The following is an 18,841-nucleotide window of genomic DNA, read 5'->3' as shown; positions in this document are numbered from 1 at the left end:
ATAACCTAGACTACGAAATGGCATCGTTTCCGTTGAATTTGGTGAAAGTGCTACTGAGGCGTCAACCTGTAGTAGCATTTTTGAATTCGTTATTACGAAAAACTGAATCGGATTCAAAACTTTTTAAAGGTTGTTCAAAACTATACAAAACCCATAGATCATCCTGGCATGGGAATTTTTCGAATTCAAAACAAGTGCTGCTATAGTAGCATTTTTGAATTTGAATTTTTGAAGTTGTCCTTCGGATTCAAAACTTTCTGAAGGTTGTTCAAAACGATACATAACCTAGACTACGAAATGGCATCGTTTCCGTTGAATTTGGTGAAAGTGCTACTGAGGCGTCAACCTGTAGTAGCATTTTTGAATTCGTTATTACGAAAAACTGAATCGGATTCAAAACTTTTTAAAGGTTGTTCAAAACTATACAAAACCCATAGATCATCCTGGCATAGGAATTTTTCGAATTCAAAGCAAGTGCTGCTATAGTAGCATTTTTGAATTTGAATTTTTGAAGTTGTCCTTCGGATTCAAAACTTTCTGAAGGTTGTTCAAAACGATACATAACCTAGACTACGAAATGGCATCGTTTCCGTTGAATTTGGTGAAAGTGCTACTGAGGCGTCAACCTGTAGTAGCATTTTTGAATTCGTTATTACGAAAAACTGAATCGGATTCAAAACTTTTTAAAGGTTGTTCAAAACTATACAAAACCCATAGATCATCCTGGCATAGGAATTTTTCGAATTCAAAACAAGTGCTGCTATAGTAGCATTTTTGAATTTGAATTTTTGAAGTTGTCCTTCGGATTCAAAACTTTCTGAAGGTTGTTCAAAACGATACATAACCTAGACTACGAAATGGCATCGTTTCCGTTGAATTTGGTGAAAGTGCTACTGAGGCGTCAACCTGTAGTAGCATTTTTGAATTCGTTATTACGAAAAACTGAATCGGATTCAAAACTTTTTAAAGGTTGTTCAAAACTATACAAAACCCATAGATCATCCTGGCATAGGAATTTTTCGAATTCAAAACAAGTGCTGCTATAGTAGCATTTTTGAATTTGAATTTTTGAAGTTGTCCTTCGGATTCAAAACTTTCTGAAGGTTGTTCAAAACGATACATAACCTAGACTACGAAATGGCATCGTTTCCGTTGAATTTGGTGAAAGTGCTACTGAGGCGTCAACCTGTAGTAGCATTTTTGAATTCGTTATTACGAAAAACTGAATCGGATTCAAAACTTTTAAAAGGTTGTTCAAAACTATACAAAACCCATAGATCATCCTGGCATAGGAATTTTTCGAATTCAAAATGGTGCTACTACAGGTTGACAGACATGGTATAGCCTAGTGGATCATCAGAGTGTGCAAGCCCCACCACCAACTACAAGGTCATGTAACCACTGAGCATCCCACAACTATTCCAAAGACTCATGCAAACAACTTACCACCTAACAATTTCGACTTCAAGGGCTGTCCTGCTGCACTCCACTGAATGGTTACCACATTTACATTTGTTGTAAGTAGAGGTGTGGGGGTTCCCAAAAAGTCAATACTGGGATCAGGAAAAACCCATCCTGATCCAGACTTCAGGAAATGATATCCCAACATTTTGGGATCCTAAACAGTCAGGAAATTGAAAATGGTAATTTCTAAAAGTAGTTAATTCTTGATGTTTTCTGCATTGTAAGTGTGTGGAACTTCTCGGAAATTGTTACTTTTTATCCAGAAAAACAATCACATAAGGTGAAAATGATGTGTAGAACTTGAGATTTCCAGAACGTTGGAAAATTTCGAACATTTCTCGCACTGAAAATTTCCTGACTCAGTCATGAAGTTGAGAATTTTTCCTGTTCCGAACGTCAGGATTTAAAAAATTTCCTGTCCTGATCAAAAATTTTCTGTCCAGCACACCTCTAGTTGTAAATGGTCCCAGGCTCAAATCTGGTGGAAGCTCCAAAAATATTGGTGTTGACCCAACTTCATAGGTAGGATGACCAGGCATCCTCTTTTATCCTGACATGTCCTCCTTTTTAGGCATCTGTCCAGCATCCGGGTAGATTTTTTTAGACATCTGTAAATGTCCTCTTTTTTTGGAAAAAGTATGGCAGCTACCGTAGCAAATGTGCTGCATAGAGAATTCTTCCTTACATAATGATCATCATTTTACACCTGGGTATCTTGTTTCATTTTTTTTTAATTTCACGTGCCAATTGAGTTAACACATATGAATCATAAATAAATACACATTGTGCAGACATATTTGCTGAGTCATAACTAAAGTGCAAAAAAGCTGGCTTTTTTGAATGGACAGTTTTTATTTCGATAAAAAGCTGATTTTTTTGGGAGAAAAAACTGGAAATTTTGGCTTTTAACTAATTACGGCTAACCTATTTCACTTGCAGTGTCAGTTGAGAGTTTTAGAGGTCCATGAAGTCATATTTTGGAACTACCTAAATAATTTTACATCCAAGAGACACACATTGGTCATTTTTGTTAGCTACTAATTTGTTTTTGCAGTATGTGAGTTTGTGTCCAATGGCATAGTGGTAACACTGTCTTATATTCAGGGGGTACCAGGTTTGATCCTCAGTGGAGACAAATTGCATAGCAATTCGGATTCCATTTTAAAACTGTAGGCCCAGTCCTGATTATTAACCCATCTGAGCATAAAATCAACTTAATCCAAACTTTCATGTGTTTATGTCAACATATCATTGACCTTTTAGAAACAAAATGATTTGGTTATACTCAAGTTGCATTCCTGCGATGTCACAAAAAATAAAGCAAATAACTAACTAACTAACTAACTAACTCTCTAGCCTTCTTAAACCCGAAGGTTCATGGCTGCAGCAACACAGGCCTTCCATCTGTCCCTATCTTGTGCAAGATCTATATACTCTTTTCCATCCCTACCCATTTCCCTTAGGTCCATCTCGACGTTGTCCCTCCATCTTCGTCTTGGCCTTCCTACTGGTCTCTTACCATCAGGTTTCCCAACAAGAATCCTGTAAACTCCTCTTTCCTCTCCCATTCGTGCCACATGGCCTGCCCACCTAAGTCTTCTTGATTTAATTATTCTAATAATGTCTGGACATGAATACAAATTATGTAGTTCTAAATTATGTAACCTTCTCCACTCACCTGTCTCCTCATCCCGTTTAGGTCCAAAGATTTTCCTAAGGATCCTATTTTCAAATACTCTCAATTTATGTTCCTCTTTCAATGTAAGGGACCAAGTTTCACACCCATATAATACTACAGGCAAAATTACTGTTTTGTATATTTTAACTTTTAGTTTCTTAGATATTAAACGAGAAGACAAAAGTTTATGAAGAGAGAAGTAACATGCATTTCCTGAATTAAGCCTACTTTTTATTTCCTCTTTAATATAATTTTCATTTGTTAATATTACTCCTAAGTATTTGAATTTGGAAACTGGTTCAAACGAGTTGTTATCAATAATTAGATTTTGATTATTACCTAACACTTGGTTTCGGCCTGTAAGCATATATTTAGTTTTCTCTTTGTTAACTTCCAAACCTATCTCTTTAGCAGTTTTGAAAAATATTTTAGCATTATACTTAATTGTATTCACATCATCCCCCAGTAAGTCTACATCATCTGCATATGCTAACAACTGAGTCACACCATTTAATTTTAGTCCTTCTTTAGTTTCGTTTACCTTCCTAACAGCATATTCTAAGGCAAAATTAAAGAGCAATGGAGATAATGCATCTCCTTGTTTTAACCCATCATGAATTGTAAATTTGTCAGACATATTAATACCCACACGAATTTTACTTTCTGTTTCACTGGTGCATACTTTTATCATACTAACAAGCTTCTTAGGTATTCCAAACTCTACTAATATATTATATAATTTATCTCTTTTGACCGAATCATATGCTTTTTTGAAATCAACGAATAGCTGATGGACATTTTGATTATATTCCCACTTTTTTTCAAGTGTCTGTCTGATGTCAAAAATTTGATCTGTAGTTGATCTGTTGCGTTTAAATCCACATTGATAATCACCTATAATTTCATTAGCATATGGGGTTAGTCTTGTTAAAAGAATGTTAGATAATATTTTATATGTTGTTGAGAGTAGAGAAATTCCACGGTAATTATTGCAGTTCATTTTATCACCTTTTTTAAACACAGGAACAATTATGGATTCTTTCCACTGTTGAGGGATTTCTTCTTTATTCCATATTAAACAAATTAATTTATGAATTTGACATATTAATGAATTTCCACCATATTTAATTAACTCAGCTGGTATTAAATCAATGCCAGGTGCTTTGTTATTCTTTAGCCTTTTAATAGCATCTTTAACTTCAGTCAAGTTAGGTTCTGGAACTAAAGGTTCTGCTGTGTGGACTTCATTTACTTCTGATTTATCTCCTACATGGACATTTAAAAGGTCATTAAAGTAGTTCTTCCATCTATTTAGAATATCGCTTGGGTCAGCTAGAAAATCACCGTCTTTATCTTTTATCAAGTTTACTTTAGGTTGCCACCCCTTTCTAAACTCATTTACACCTTTATATAAATCTCTGATATTTTTATTTTTGCTGTTTGTTTCAAATAAAGCAAATGCTAATATTAAACTATTAGATGTTTCACAACAATTAAAAACTTTACTATTCACAATGCGTATGCAGAAATACATGCATATATACCCCATTTAATACTTAAAATCAGTATGCTACTACAAGGGAGATTTAGAACCCAAAGTGACTTATAAATGCAAGTATTGTTGTTGGAAAATAGCCACATTTTTGATTGGATGTTTTATATAATAAAATTTATATATCAATATAATGCATAGGTCTATTCATAATTTAATTAATACAGTATTGTTATTATTACATGAATAGGTATAAAATAGAGATATAACAGTACATATTCATTATCTAGCTTATGTGTAGTTAAGACCACCAAAATTTGTATAAAAGAAGAGTACAGTTAAGAAATTTAGTGTCAAAAAGACATAGAATAGAATATTTATTGAATAACCAAAAAGAATGTTAGATCCAGTTGATGAAAAGCAAAGTTACTGATTAATATTTTCTTTGACACTGTCCTTGCCTTCCAATAAGTTTGACGGAGGTAAATAACCCTTAATTATACAACAAATGCTAACAAATATATTGTCATTATTTCATTTTCGAAAATGTGGAACAAAGAGAAGATCCACTATTCTGTAGGGTTCATTGAATTTTGTTCTTTTACATCACTTTTCTGCCAAATCTAATGTGACGATATGATGAAATTGATGAAGGAACATACTCTCAAACAACACCCATACCCATGATGGGATTCAAACCCAGGACCCCTTGCATCATAGCGTGCTTTGCTAATCACTCTGCCACAGTGGTCGGCAAAATGCTGTTGGAGTAGGTACTAGAGCTAAACATGCAATTGTAGAGTTGCAGTATTATGGTCCAAAGTAATGGAATAAAATATATCCCCCTCACCCAACAATCAGAAACACATATTCACTTACCGACAAAGGCTGTCACACAGCATACAGCTTGGTGGTTAATGTTTACATTCAATTCTCAGAAGTTTTCAAATAGTGCTGTGTTCCGCAAATTAGCAATGTTTTCAAATTTCCTTTAATTTTTTTATACCTATACCACTACCATTAAACAACCTTGATAATTTTATGTTTAGAAAATAATATATATAAAAATTAATTGATACGTGTCAGCAATTATTAATATAATAACGAACATGTCTAAATATGACTGCTTCGAAAAAGCCGGGACAGGTATTAAAATGAATGGACTGTCCCAACTAAATTGGGGCATTTGGTAGCCTTGCATCAATGGTTGTACAAACTAAAACTACCAATATTGCAACTACTTTAACCTGCCTGTCTCTCTACACAATAAATATATTAACTTATGCCAGGACAAAATCGAATATTTTTTAAAAACTTGAGTAGGTCCAACACCAATTAATGTATATGAGTATAAAGTGGGCTTAAACAAATTTTTACTGCCAGAAAGCCAAAAATCCATTTGGGGAGAATCTATTTCAGTTTCTACTTTAGTTTCGGGGACATAATGCACGTCATTGTCTCTCAACTGGCAGGCTATGGCCCGGTACCGGGACCTGGCATGATTATAACAGGCAACAAGAGATCATTAAATCACATGGTTGCCAGGTATTTAAAAAGTATATATATATATATTTGTCAACAAGCCTAGACATATATCACATTACATTATTTATTAATACTTAATTTCAAGGGTGCACATTAATGTATAAAGTTTTTAAAAATAGAAATTAGAATGTTTTGAGCAGAGCATTGACCTTTATAAAATGAATTTACCATGCTGTGGTCTCACAATGGTTGAGAACCACTACACTTGGTGGCCAAAATACACCACATCTTGTTCCATGACCAAGTTTAGTGACCATGAAGTCAAATTATACGTGATACACTTGAAAGCCAGAATACAAATGTAAAGGTGCTTGATATTAGATTTTCGTTTATAGACATAGTTCAAGAAGAAACTGTATCATGAAGGATACATTTGATTAAGATTAAAAGATGTAGCAAGATTTCTTCTTTTTCTTTTGCTTTATGTGTAAATCCAAATATTGAAAAGTGCTTCCCTAAGGTAGTGGTAACGTCGTGGCCTTGTAATTAATTAATCCCAGGTTCGATACCTGGTGGAGGCACATTGCGCAGTGGTTTGGATCCCACTTTAAACTGTAGGTCCAGTCTCGATGACCCTATATGTGCATAAAGTAGATTTAACAAACAAGTCAAACATTGAAAATTATACTATTAGATTCTATTTACAATATATATTTATGCAAAAGTACTCAAGTTATGTGAGTGTGTGTATATAAAAAACCTACTGAAATTTCAAGATAACTATCCATTCAAAAAAGCCATCATTTTTTCAAACTGCTAATGTCTCGCTATGAATTCCATGTTGAAAGCTGTACTTTACCTAACACTTCACACTTGCCAGACTAATTAACAGGCCACACAATACAAAATAAGGACACTTATCACTTCACAGTCTCCTGTTTACTTTCAGAACCACAGTAAAAAACCAGTATCCGGCCCCCTCCCCCCCTCACTAGCTTACATTAGTGAGGGTCTTAATAAAGATGTATCAAAAATGTGTGTGTATAGAAGGCTTTTGAACACCTCCTTTTATAAATTTGGTAAGAAAATAACTTTTTAAAATAATTATAGAAACTGTTGTGCGCTTGCATCATTGACACTCTTCGATGCCGACAAACAGCAGTGCAGCAGCCTACGCTTGAATGGATCACTCTGTATTACTCCATTGTGTACAATAATATTTATTTTTGAAAATTTTAAAATGGGCAACTGATGTGGATCTCCATGTAACTTTCTGACTTTGGAGTAAAAGCTGTCTCCTGAAGAATAACTGCACAGTTTATAATTGTCAAGGTAATTGTAGGCATGCACCTATATGATGTTAACAGCTACAAGAAGAAACTTGGAAATAATGAGGCAAAAATGGATAAATATTATAAAACAGTCTTAGACTTTTATATTTTTGGAGTATCTACAGCTGCCCAATCTTAGTACAACATTCATAATTTATTTACAGTAAAACCTCGTTAACATGAATCCCAAGGGACCGAAAAATCAAGAGTTCGTGTTAAAAAAATTCGTGCTAACCGGGGACTCAAATTTTATTGTTGCAATACAGTTCTTTCTACACATTAACCATTTACAATATGTATTACGTATGTCATCATAGAAAACACTACTACAGTAATTAACTTTTAAAAAAAGTACTCACGGATCATTTTCTGGTGAAAAATAGTTCATTATGTGTTGCGATGACAAAGATTCCCAGGATGCGGTGATAGCTTTTATTGTATCAAGCACACTCCTACTTGGGATTTCAATCTTCTACGTTTTAAAGAATTGAAAAACACATCTGAACACACAACTGAATTTGTTGGTTAAATACGTAAAAGCTCATTGTTGATGAGGTGATGGCAATTGTCGAGCAATTGCACCCAAGTTTTAATCTTTATGTTACTCCTACTGGCTATGTTTTAAAGAATAGAAAAACACCTTTGAACACATTGTGATCTGAATCTGTTGGTTACAATACTGTATAAGTTGATTGTTGACAAGATGATAGAGATTGTTGGGAGATTTCTTACATACCTAAGCCCCGCGACAGGTTAAGTTTGCAGCAACTTTTCGCATGTATAGACACAAACGTGCGTGCAGAATATAGTTCCGCTGCAATACATCCGATTTTCTCACTGTCTACGATATGAACATCTCTGCTGTTGAGGCAAGACTGGTATCAAAGATTCTTAGCACCGATCTCATGTGGATTAATACATAAACCTGCTGCAAACTTAACTTGTCGCGGGGCTTAGCAGAGGAACAACAGGAACAACAGAAAAAATTATGAACTTTGAAAGTTCATGTTAAATGAGATCTAATGACACAACGGACTAAAAAATAGTTCGTAATTCGTGGTGACCGAAATTCACATTAACCGATAAAACTTTCTATAAGATATAATACATCCCTGCCGGGACCAACATTTTGTTCATGTTAACCGAGTGTTCGTCTTAAGCGAGTTTGTGTTAACGAGGGTTTACTGTACTTAGTTTCATGCTTTTCGACACTGAAAAAAGAGTTTTACATCTTTACATAAAAATATTAGGTAGTCAGAAGTTAAAAGTAATGGAAAATATGACAAAAACCAAAGCTAATATGATACATTTTTTTAAAAAAATACAGTCTTTTATTTATTTCTTGGCCACTTGTATAACTTATTTAAAACCTTTCATTTCTTTCAAATTTTCAGGCAGGTGCGCAAAGCGTATTACAAAAAAAAAAAAAAAAAAAAAAAAAAAAAAGAGCTGTTTGAATTAAACCTCTCCACACAACGTGACTTAGAATCTTACATGCAAGAAGATATTTTTTATTCTTCTCGCAATATGAAAAATGATTATTCTTCCTTTCTACTTAACAGCCTTTGCAAATCTGCCTGAAAATTTTATTCTTCAAATCAGAAGTACTGTCAACCTTTAAATGCGTACCTGACAGTGTGGTTAGATCAATACAGGTAACTGCACGTAACAGCCATGCTGCCTGCCACTGCTTTTTCACAGTCCTTCGCTGTGGAAGCAACTCTGCTCTGCTCTTCACGGCAGACAAGTTAACATGTACACTGTTCACCCATCCAAGGTCTAGGGGAATAAAAGAAACCAAAAGCACGAACCTTATTATTATGTTATTCTCAATACCCATAACACAAATGTCATTATAGTGATGTGCATCCTTTGTTCTTTTTAATTGTATTTTGGTGTCTTAAGTACACAAGTATACTCTCCCATGCTTTAATCAAGGTCATATCGGGGGGAAAAAATTGGAAGGGATCAAGTAGGTATGTTTCATTTCTACCATTATTTTTTCACAAAAGAATGTTAACTCTCTCTACGACACATTTCATGACCACTGTTTTCTTTTTCAAGGCATGAATATAAAATGACCTTGCAATTGTGTAGGTTTTCATGTCTTATGACCATCTTCCTCTAAATTTAATAATATATTGTCCTCTTTTTTTTTTTAGCAAATAATAACACTTCCTTAAAATATTGGTACTTATTTCTTGATAATAATCCAGATACTTATTGTTGATTTCACAATAGTCAAATGCTTTGCCAACTATTGCACTGGCAAAGTTTGAAAGTACAAAACAAATCTTGATATAAAACCTGGCCCAAGTTCCTTTTTACCTACTGTACCCCCTGAGAATTAAATCGATTTTTTATTTGTATAATCACCAGATTTCAATGTTTTACGTAATGTAAAAGTTGTTCCAGCGTTAGGAAAGCACGAATAACGAAGATATTTGCAAAGAATGGCCCACGTAAGTTTAAACCTGCAATTTCAGAGTATTTTCGCCGCTTTTTGTTACTAAAAACTTTTTTTTTGGGAACTTTAATAGCTAAAGGACACGCCAAAAATAAGTATCGGTACCAAACCTAACTACGCAAAATTATAGATGCTGTTGTGGAAAGTCATTTTGGGTACTATAGATAGGGCACGAAACCTTCCGGCTGTTCTGCTTCACAGTAAAGTAACACGCTAAGGTAACAGATGTACTTTACTTCACATTAACACATTTCCGAGAGCTAAAATCAACTGAAAACGTTCATAAACAAAATCATCATAAACCATGTAAGATATTTCACTTTCTCTATTGGGTACAGAGGGTCAAGGGTACCCCTTTTGTTTTATTGCAATTTCATCATGCTACAAATGCAATTTTAACATGGTTCGATATACTTCTGTTAACACATACTGCGGAGTTTTAGTGATTACTTAAGATTTTTTCAATATATGATTTCGTAGTTAGGTTAGGCAGGTCAGGTTTGGTTCTCTTATCATTAAAATAAAGTCCCTAAATGCATTCTACTAAGGTTCTGATTTACTTCTACATTAATTCCCATTAGTCTACGATACTTACAGTTGCTTGTAAATGGAAAATACATTATCTATGGGAAGCATGCATGCTTGCGTAAGGTAATTTTTAAGTTGTTTTTTTCAACATAAATACCTTTTTTTTTCAAAATTCAAACAGTGCTCATTACTTTAAGGAAGGTTCAAATTTCAAGTGACAATGATTGCCAAAATTCTATGATAATTAGTCTTCCTGCTACGAGAATTTGAAAAAATCATAAAACAATTGGAACCATTGTCTAAAACTACTTTGCATTTAGAAATTTAAGGGAAATTTGTCACGGCTGGCTTTAGTAGAGGTAGGATTAAATCTCGCCCCCCCCCCCCCACAAACACACACTTTTCACATTTAAAATAAACCAAGTTTTTCTTTCCCCAAGAGTTATGATGTTCAGAATCTCATTTGGAGAAATAACTTTTGTCACTGTACTCACTGAAGAGTAAGTCTTTTGGCAGTATTGATTTATTTTCTTTTTGTGCGAGCCATAGGCTGTACGCACTACATATTTTTGATTTTTCTACACTATTTTGTTACATTTAGTTTTCTTTTAATCTGTCTCTTACTTTGTCCCCTATATACACATTCTTCCCCTCCCTCGGCAGTTCTTCTTCCAGTCTTTCTCCTCACTTCTCTTTTCCTGCACTATCACCAAAACACGCCTACATTTTGCTTTACACACACTTACACTATAAAGATGGCTCGTCTGGAGCATGATCACTCATTTCGCTGCCTTCTCTAATAGCTTTCCCCCGCCGTTCTCTTACTTCTCCCAGGTATTTCCCCACTTGCTGCCCCGCTTCCTTTATCTTTATTCTGTCGTCTACCACTTCTATCACCTCCCTGCCTGTTAAGTTTTTCATCCATTTGTCCCTTAGGTCACGTGTAGAAGGGCAGTTCAGTAGGATATGCTTGTCCGTCTCCTCCCCCTCGCACAAAGGACATATCGTTTCCCCTGATTCGTTTATCTTTCTTAGTTGTTTCCATCCCCCTAGTCTGAACCATGCCAGCGCGGTTCTTTCATTTTTTCCCACAACCTGGATATATTTCGCTTTCCCCCATTCTCTTACTCTTAACTGTTCCCTGATTGAGGTCTTTGTTTGGCAGTCTGCTATTATTTCTTGTTTGTCTATGTCGAGTAACCTGTTTCTGATTTGATTTTCTGATGAGATGCCCCCCCTTCCTCCCTCTTCCCATACCCAACCCATTCCGCTATTATATAAGAGATTTTTCACTTCCAGGCCCCAGCTGTAAACGTTATCCTCTCTTGTCTGTATTTCTAAACATTGTCCCCTCAGCGTAGTTTGGCCCTCTTGTGATAATCGCATCCAATATTTAACAACCCTCATCCGTGCTTGTACCGTGTCTCTGTTCAGTCCCAATTCCTTAAGAATCCCACAGTTGGCCGTGCCTCTGCTTACGCCCATTACTCTCTTATAAAATTCTGTTTGTATGCCAATTATTGTGTTGTCCCCCCTTAACCCCCACAGTTCTATTCCATAGTTTAATGTACCTAATACTATTGATGAATAGAGGTTTTGAATGACCGGGAAAGGCATTTGAGGTGCCTTGTTTATTGTCCTTATGACTTGTTCTATTGCAAATTTTGTTTTAGTTTTTCTTGCCCTTATGTGGTGTGTCCAACTCCCTGTCATGGAGAGTGATGCCCCCAGGTATGTGAAGTTTTTAACCCGCTCGATTAAATCCCCCCCGTACGTCCATGTCTCCTGTCTGCTAAATATGTAGCCATTTTTGAAAGCAATGATTTTTGTCTTTTTAATGTTTACCTTCATTTTATATTTGATGCACCCCTCATATATGCTGTCTATGCCCCTTTGACGACCCTCTATTGTCTCGGACAAGATGACTATGTCGTCTGCATACATAAGGACTGGTATACTTTGCACTCCTATACATGGGATAGAATCCTGATCCATTTTAATGGTTCTAAGTCTATTGCAGAGGAATGTTTTAAGTCTATTCATAGGTATAAATGATGTTTCCATGTTTGTTGTTGCACTAACTAATCAGTTTCTAGTATTTCACACCCGTATGCATTATTTCTGACCAGGTCACAGACTTTCTTTTCATTGCCAAAATTTAAAAAAATATATTTCACTCTTCTTGGCGATATCATTACTAAGGGCACCTCTAGAAGGGGGCCACTTGACCACCCTGAGATATCTGGAAAAAGAAGTTGGGGAAAGGTGAGGAAATGCTTGCATAGATCAACATATGAGAAAATGCAGTGGGTGTGGATTCCTATTCATCTTACCCTAGTAGGAGGTTTTATGAGAATTTTCTTAACTGGAGGATATCGCATCAAGTTCTTCCCAATGCTACTCTTCTGAGAAAAAATCCTGTGAGTGTATTGCATTTACAAACCAAGTTGAACAATACCCCATGCAATATCCTGCGTAAAATTAAAATTATCTTTAACATTTTGAAAAATCAATTTGTGTATGTGTTGACAGGAAAAGAGGCATCCAGACTCCCTTGATACGCCAATGGCTCTATTATTTTCTAGCATAACAAACGTTAGGATGAACAAGAAAGTTGATTTTCTTAAATACAGGCGAAAATAAATTCATAGGTGATCTGTTTAGAAAAAAAACACTGGTAATGTAAGCATTATAGTAATTATCGTCATCTGATGACTTTATTTGATTTACAAGTTTACATTTGGCTGTCTACGTCCAGCATACTATAAGCATTTTTTTCTTGTCTTAATTTCAAAATATTAGGATGGAGAATGTGGTAACAATTCGTTATATCGGAGACACATTTAAATCGGATATTTTGTGTTTCGCATGGTTCATACTTTCCAATTGTGTATTGCTGAACATAGTTCAAGGTGCCATTATGCTTTTTACACGAAAACAAACACAATTTTTCACATACAGTGATTTTTTTTATTTCTTTCTTCGCTTCTGGAAGACACAATATGGCGAGCACATCTTGACTCACGTTGTGGGTATGCAGTGTTTCAACCTTCTTCACCCAAAAATACCTACTTTCGTGTTCGTCACCGGTGGAAATTATACATTATGCACCGGTAGCTGACGTTAGCCTGGGTAGCTGATGGATAGCCCCACGAACCATTCACGGATAGCTCCACGAACCGTTATGAATGGTAGCTGACGGATAGCCCCACGAACCATTCATGGATAGCTCACGGACCATTCACGGATGGCCCCACGAACAATATCCATAAGGTTAGGTTAGGTTTGGTTGGGTTAGGCAAGCAGTAAAAAAAAAAAAAAAAGGCGTTTGAAACACTGACAGTGGGTTACGTCAATGAACGTGCAGAGCATGCTGTTCACGTACGGGAAGCATGTCATTTGTGCGTCGGTGGGATATTTCTCTTGAAAAATATATGATTTGCCGGTCCACGAACGTTGGAAAGCTCGGACAAACTCATTTCCGTTAAGTAGTTTCTTCTGTAAAAATGAAGAAATGTGTCTCCGATATAACGAATTGTTACCGAGATTGCTATCCAAGGTGCTCACATACTCAAGCCCCTTTCCTTTAAAATTAACTTTTGATCTAGCCTCCTTCAAATCAATAGGAGAGCATTGGTAATATTTTGGAAAGTTTCAGATAAATTCTCCACTATTAGAAATAGTTCTAGGATAACAAATTATTTACCTTTATGTGCGGTAAAAATGACAAGAACCATTCGAAATGACCTTGCAATTAATTGTTGCATATAATATCAAGCATGGGTACGCAGATTTCAAAGCTATTATTGGTAATAACTGAATGTTTCGTTATGTATTACTCAAGATACATCTGGTAATATACGACGAAATATTATGCGAATTATTGTGGTATGCACATACGTGGGTATGTCACTACTTCTACACTAACCTAATTCGCAGCCTGGATTGCGGTCTCCCATTCTTGACTTTGTACCAGAGACACACTAGATAATATATATATGTTTTTCGATTTATAGAAATTACAAGTAATAACACAAATGATAGGTTACAAGTTGTTGCACGCGGTAAGCGGCTACCGTTCGTCAAATTTTGTTTCACGTGAATTTCAGTCTGCTAATCACCGTTGCCGAAACCTTGTCGCTAAATTCCACTGAAAACTGTCGAATATAACATTTGTACTAAACTAAACTGACTCTGTCCAAAAGGTACAAAGTACAGACTTAAAGTATAGTCTTGAAGGAAGTGACGTCACCTAAAGTCGTTTTCACATTCAGAAGACACAACGGCGCTTATGGAGAAACCGCACAGTGTTGCCAATACAGCGCTAGCTCATGTCGCCGGGAAATGATGACCTTCCTTCACAATGAAGGTGTTACATATTTTGTATATATAATGATAATTATATGTAATTATTAATATTATACTGTGAATTTTACAGTTACCCTTTTTACTATGATCCATTGCGATCACTACACACGCGAGTGTAATGCACGAATATGACACTTCAGAAATCACTTAAAAAAGTAAAAATCACTGAGAGCTCACACAAATATGCAGATGATATTGTTATATACAAAAGCAGCAAGAATCTATCTGATGGTATAGAGAAAACACAACTGGCTTTAAACGAATTATGCACATGGTGTGGTAACAATGGCATAAACATTAACGTAGAAAAATCATCTGTAATTGTGTTCCATAGAAGAAGATTACAAACTCCAGTTGTGTTAGACATTAATGGATCACACATAAAACAAACTAGGACACACAAATTTCTTGGCATTATGTTGGATGATAAATTGAAATGGAAAGCCCAAGTAGAACACATGGAAGAAAAGGCGCTTAAGGCGTTTAACATTATAAAATGTCTCACAGTCAAGAAAAAGTGGGGAGCAGATCCTAGACTACTCCACATTGTTCACAAGCAAATGCTAAACTCAAGATTAGAATATGGCTCTTTCTTGATTAACAATAATCTAAATTGGGCATTTGGGAAAATATCTTCAATACAATATCATAGTTTATGTAGAATCTTTGGTCTATGGAAAGGAACACCGAAACAGGCTACGTTTGTTGAAGTAGGAGAACCACCATTTCATCTACGGGCGCAATATCTTGCGAGAAAATTCTTAATGAAAAAGATGTCTTCCATATCCAGTCCGATAATACCAAAGTTATCACTTTTACAAGCCTTAATGTCATCAAACCGTACAGCTAAATATAAATTAAATCTTCCAATCTTATTCACAGCATACAAGTCGATTAAGGATTTCATACCGAAAGTTATTAGATTTTCAACGTCTCCGTGCTTTACGACAGACTATTTTAAATTAGCAACAATACTTCCCGTTCACTTTCCTCCATATCCAGATAAAGATACACGAACGTCAATGCCAAGGATGGTGAATAACATATTCATGGAATATGTACACTCTGTAGTGCATGAAGATTTTTACATAGTATATACAGACGCATCAAAGTTCGCAACTGGTAACACTGGAGCTGCAATATATTGCAATAATCTAATGGAATACAAAATCTACCCATTACCAGCAGAATTTTCAATATTCACGGCGGAAGCATTTGCTATTCGTCAAGCATTGTTATATATACAGGAGAAAAACCTCAAGAGGGTAGTGATAGCCACTGATTCAGCGTCAGTCTTACACTCCCTGGGATCGATAACAGCTGATTACTATGTAGACTGGTACATTGTTAACATAAAAATTTTGTATCACAAACTAACCAACTCAGGATACAGTATTTCTTTTGTCTGGACTCCTGGGCATACATCCATAGAAGGGAACCACATAGCAGACACATTAGCCAAGTACGCAGCTGAAGAATCAAGTCACCGATCGCTTCGGATCAAATTTTCTGCAAAAGCGCTCGAGTCGCATGCTAAAACAGAATTGTTGAAAAGTTGGCAGAAACAATGGACAATTACAGGGAAGACTAATGGGAAAAATTATTATTCAATTCAACCACTTATACCTAAAGAACCTTGGTATCAAGATATTAACCTCTCAAGAAACTCTTTAACAAGCCTTCTTAGATGTCGGCTTAATTACACCCTAGCCCCTAAAGACCTGTATACTAGGAAAATCGTTCAATCCCCAATCTGTCAGTGTGGTGCAACTGAAGGAACACCTGATCACATTATATTTGAATGTCGCCTTAATGTAACTACGCGTGATTATTTCTTAAGAGATCTAAAAGAAGCAGGATATAATGGCGCATACGCCTTGTCAACACTTTTGAGGAACCCAACGAACAAAATAATATATGTACTTAAAAACTATATTGTGAGAGAAAATATTATATTATAAAATTATGAAATGGTAAAATTATGTAATTGTAAAATTATGAAATTGTAAAATTATGAAATTGTAAAATTATAAAATGTAAAACAAATGCAACTGGTGCATAGCAGCAAAGCTACAACCAAATATACATTTATATATACAAAAAAAACTGAAAACACTTTTCGGGAGAGGGAAAAAGTCTAAACATACCAAAGTAGATCTCTCACTAAAGTAAGGGGAACCTGGCACATGGGTTAAATTCAAGTTGCAACCCAAACAAACAAATGAGTTATGGCCCACGTGAACTGATAAGACGTGAATAACTCAAGCAAGGCATGTCATATTTCTATTTTGAAGCCCCGTCACGTGTTGGAAAGCCTTTCAAAGGTTAATATGGTGTCTATGAATTTATGTGTACGTTGGAAACTGAAAGGTGATCTTCATTTCAGTATTAATGTCGACAGTAATGTAAACGAAAACAACGTGTATTTGCGACAGCACTAATGTTGCTCACAACAGCAGCATTGGAAATAATTGTCAATTATTTAATTTAAGTAATTTCAATTCTATTATAATAAACTGCATGAAGTTCATATTTTTACTGAATGGAAATAAAAGAACAACTCGAAAACTTGGTGGTGATAGCCGGAATGCTGCGGTGAGTCGGCTCAAGATGGCCAGACAACGTCTCCTTACTTCGCGCGCGGTTCGGGTTAAAAAGAAACTCCAAATGCATGGAAGTAATATTTCTGGGAACCTTTGAGTGGTTATAAAAAATAATTTCATTATTTTCTCCACAACTTTGTCGCTGGAAGTTTTTACTTGGAATTACAGAACAAAAAATGGCCAGCGACGACATTTTCTACTGCACGAATATAAAAAATCTCCACATACTTTATTTGAATATTTTTTAATGCGAATATGCTTTAAAGTATTCATAAATTCTGAGTACCACCATCACCTATGACAATTAAAAAACAGTGTCATTTTTTTTAATAATGAATGCTTCAATTTTAGGGCATGTTTCAACGTTACGAATGAAAACAATGTAAAAATTGTGTTTTCACGGAAAATTTGCGTTTTTAATTTATCTAAAATTATGTAAGCAAGTTACCAGTTTTTTGTGTTCACCATCGTATTCTCTACAAAATTTCCTGCAAAACTGCAGGTACCGATTTTACTTAAGCTAAATTTGTAAATCCAGAAATTTCACAACAGCGCGCTCGTATTTCCCATAAGAAAAGCATTGCCCATAAGAGCCCATTGTGTCTTCTGAACATGAAAACGACTCTAGTACAGTTCGAAAGCGCCAAGAACAGAAGTACGCAAGTACACAGAACGCAGTACAGATGGTTTGTGACTAGGTCACATGGTTTCCGCACTCGTTGTTCATTTGTTTAAAATCACGGAGGTAGAAAATGGTAGAAAGTACAGTGCCTTGAATACTGTAGTGTGGAAAACGGACGGTTTTGGCCTCTCTGGCAGGTTCCACTCAGAAAGGATACCGCTAGAGGCGCTGGTGTTGATCCCGGGTGCTTGGTATTCGTCTGCTTATAATGGAAGTAAATGGAGTTTTCGCTGCAACGTCTGATTCTTTTACATGAACCATTTCTATGAATGTGATAATTGCTATGATATTTGGTGGTTGATATTGATATATTTTTTCTGCATTCGAAGGATTGAGTGAAAAAATGGCGTATTGGTTCAATAAGCAAGATTATTCGCTAGATTGAATCGAATGTTATGTGGATTTAATTGAAGGACTTGTGTAGTAAGATTAAGTAGTGTTTAGATTATTATCTATTGTGATAGAAAAGGACAAAAGTTGATTGATAATAATCAAATCTATTACAATTTAAGACGTTCAATATCCCTTTGGATTGTATTAGAGATGTGCTTTAACTGTCTCGTTTATTTATCATAATGGATCAAAAGGGAAGCAATATTGTTGAGGACGGACATAGTGCTATATGCAATAATACTATAACCAGTGATAATATTGAAATAATATCATCTGATTCAAAACATGAAGAAAATGATGTAAATGATGTTATGGACATTTCACACAAAGTAAATGGGCCGAATAAAAGA

At 35.4% G+C, this 18,841-nt stretch overlaps 1 protein-coding gene across 2 annotated transcripts in view; it reads right to left on the bottom strand.

The window, feature by feature from the left end:
- The window catches only part of Dera (deoxyribose-phosphate aldolase), a 98,953-nt gene extending 84,381 nt beyond the window's left edge, over positions 1-14,572 (bottom strand). The window contains exons 1-2 of one of the 2 annotated variants that reach the window (XM_083139780.1): positions 14,374-14,571; positions 9,080-9,229 (exon numbers count right to left, since the gene is read on the bottom strand). In XM_083139780.1, the coding sequence (XP_082995906.1) occupies positions 9,080-9,229; positions 14,374-14,404 (181 nt within the window). In that variant the 5' untranslated portion in view covers positions 14,405-14,571. Of the gene's footprint in view, positions 1-9,079; positions 9,230-14,373 lie in introns of both variants that reach the window. The other variant, XM_083139781.1, reaches the window with a different exon arrangement.
- Positions 14,573-18,841: the final 4,269 nt, after the last annotated feature.

The sequence above is a fragment of the Lepisma saccharinum genome, chromosome 18, assembly GCF_977018435.1.
Source record: "Lepisma saccharinum chromosome 18, izLepSacc3.1, whole genome shotgun sequence".
Lineage (NCBI taxonomy): Eukaryota > Metazoa > Arthropoda > Insecta > Zygentoma > Lepismatidae > Lepisma > Lepisma saccharinum.
This window is presented reverse-complemented; position numbering and strand designations above follow the sequence as displayed.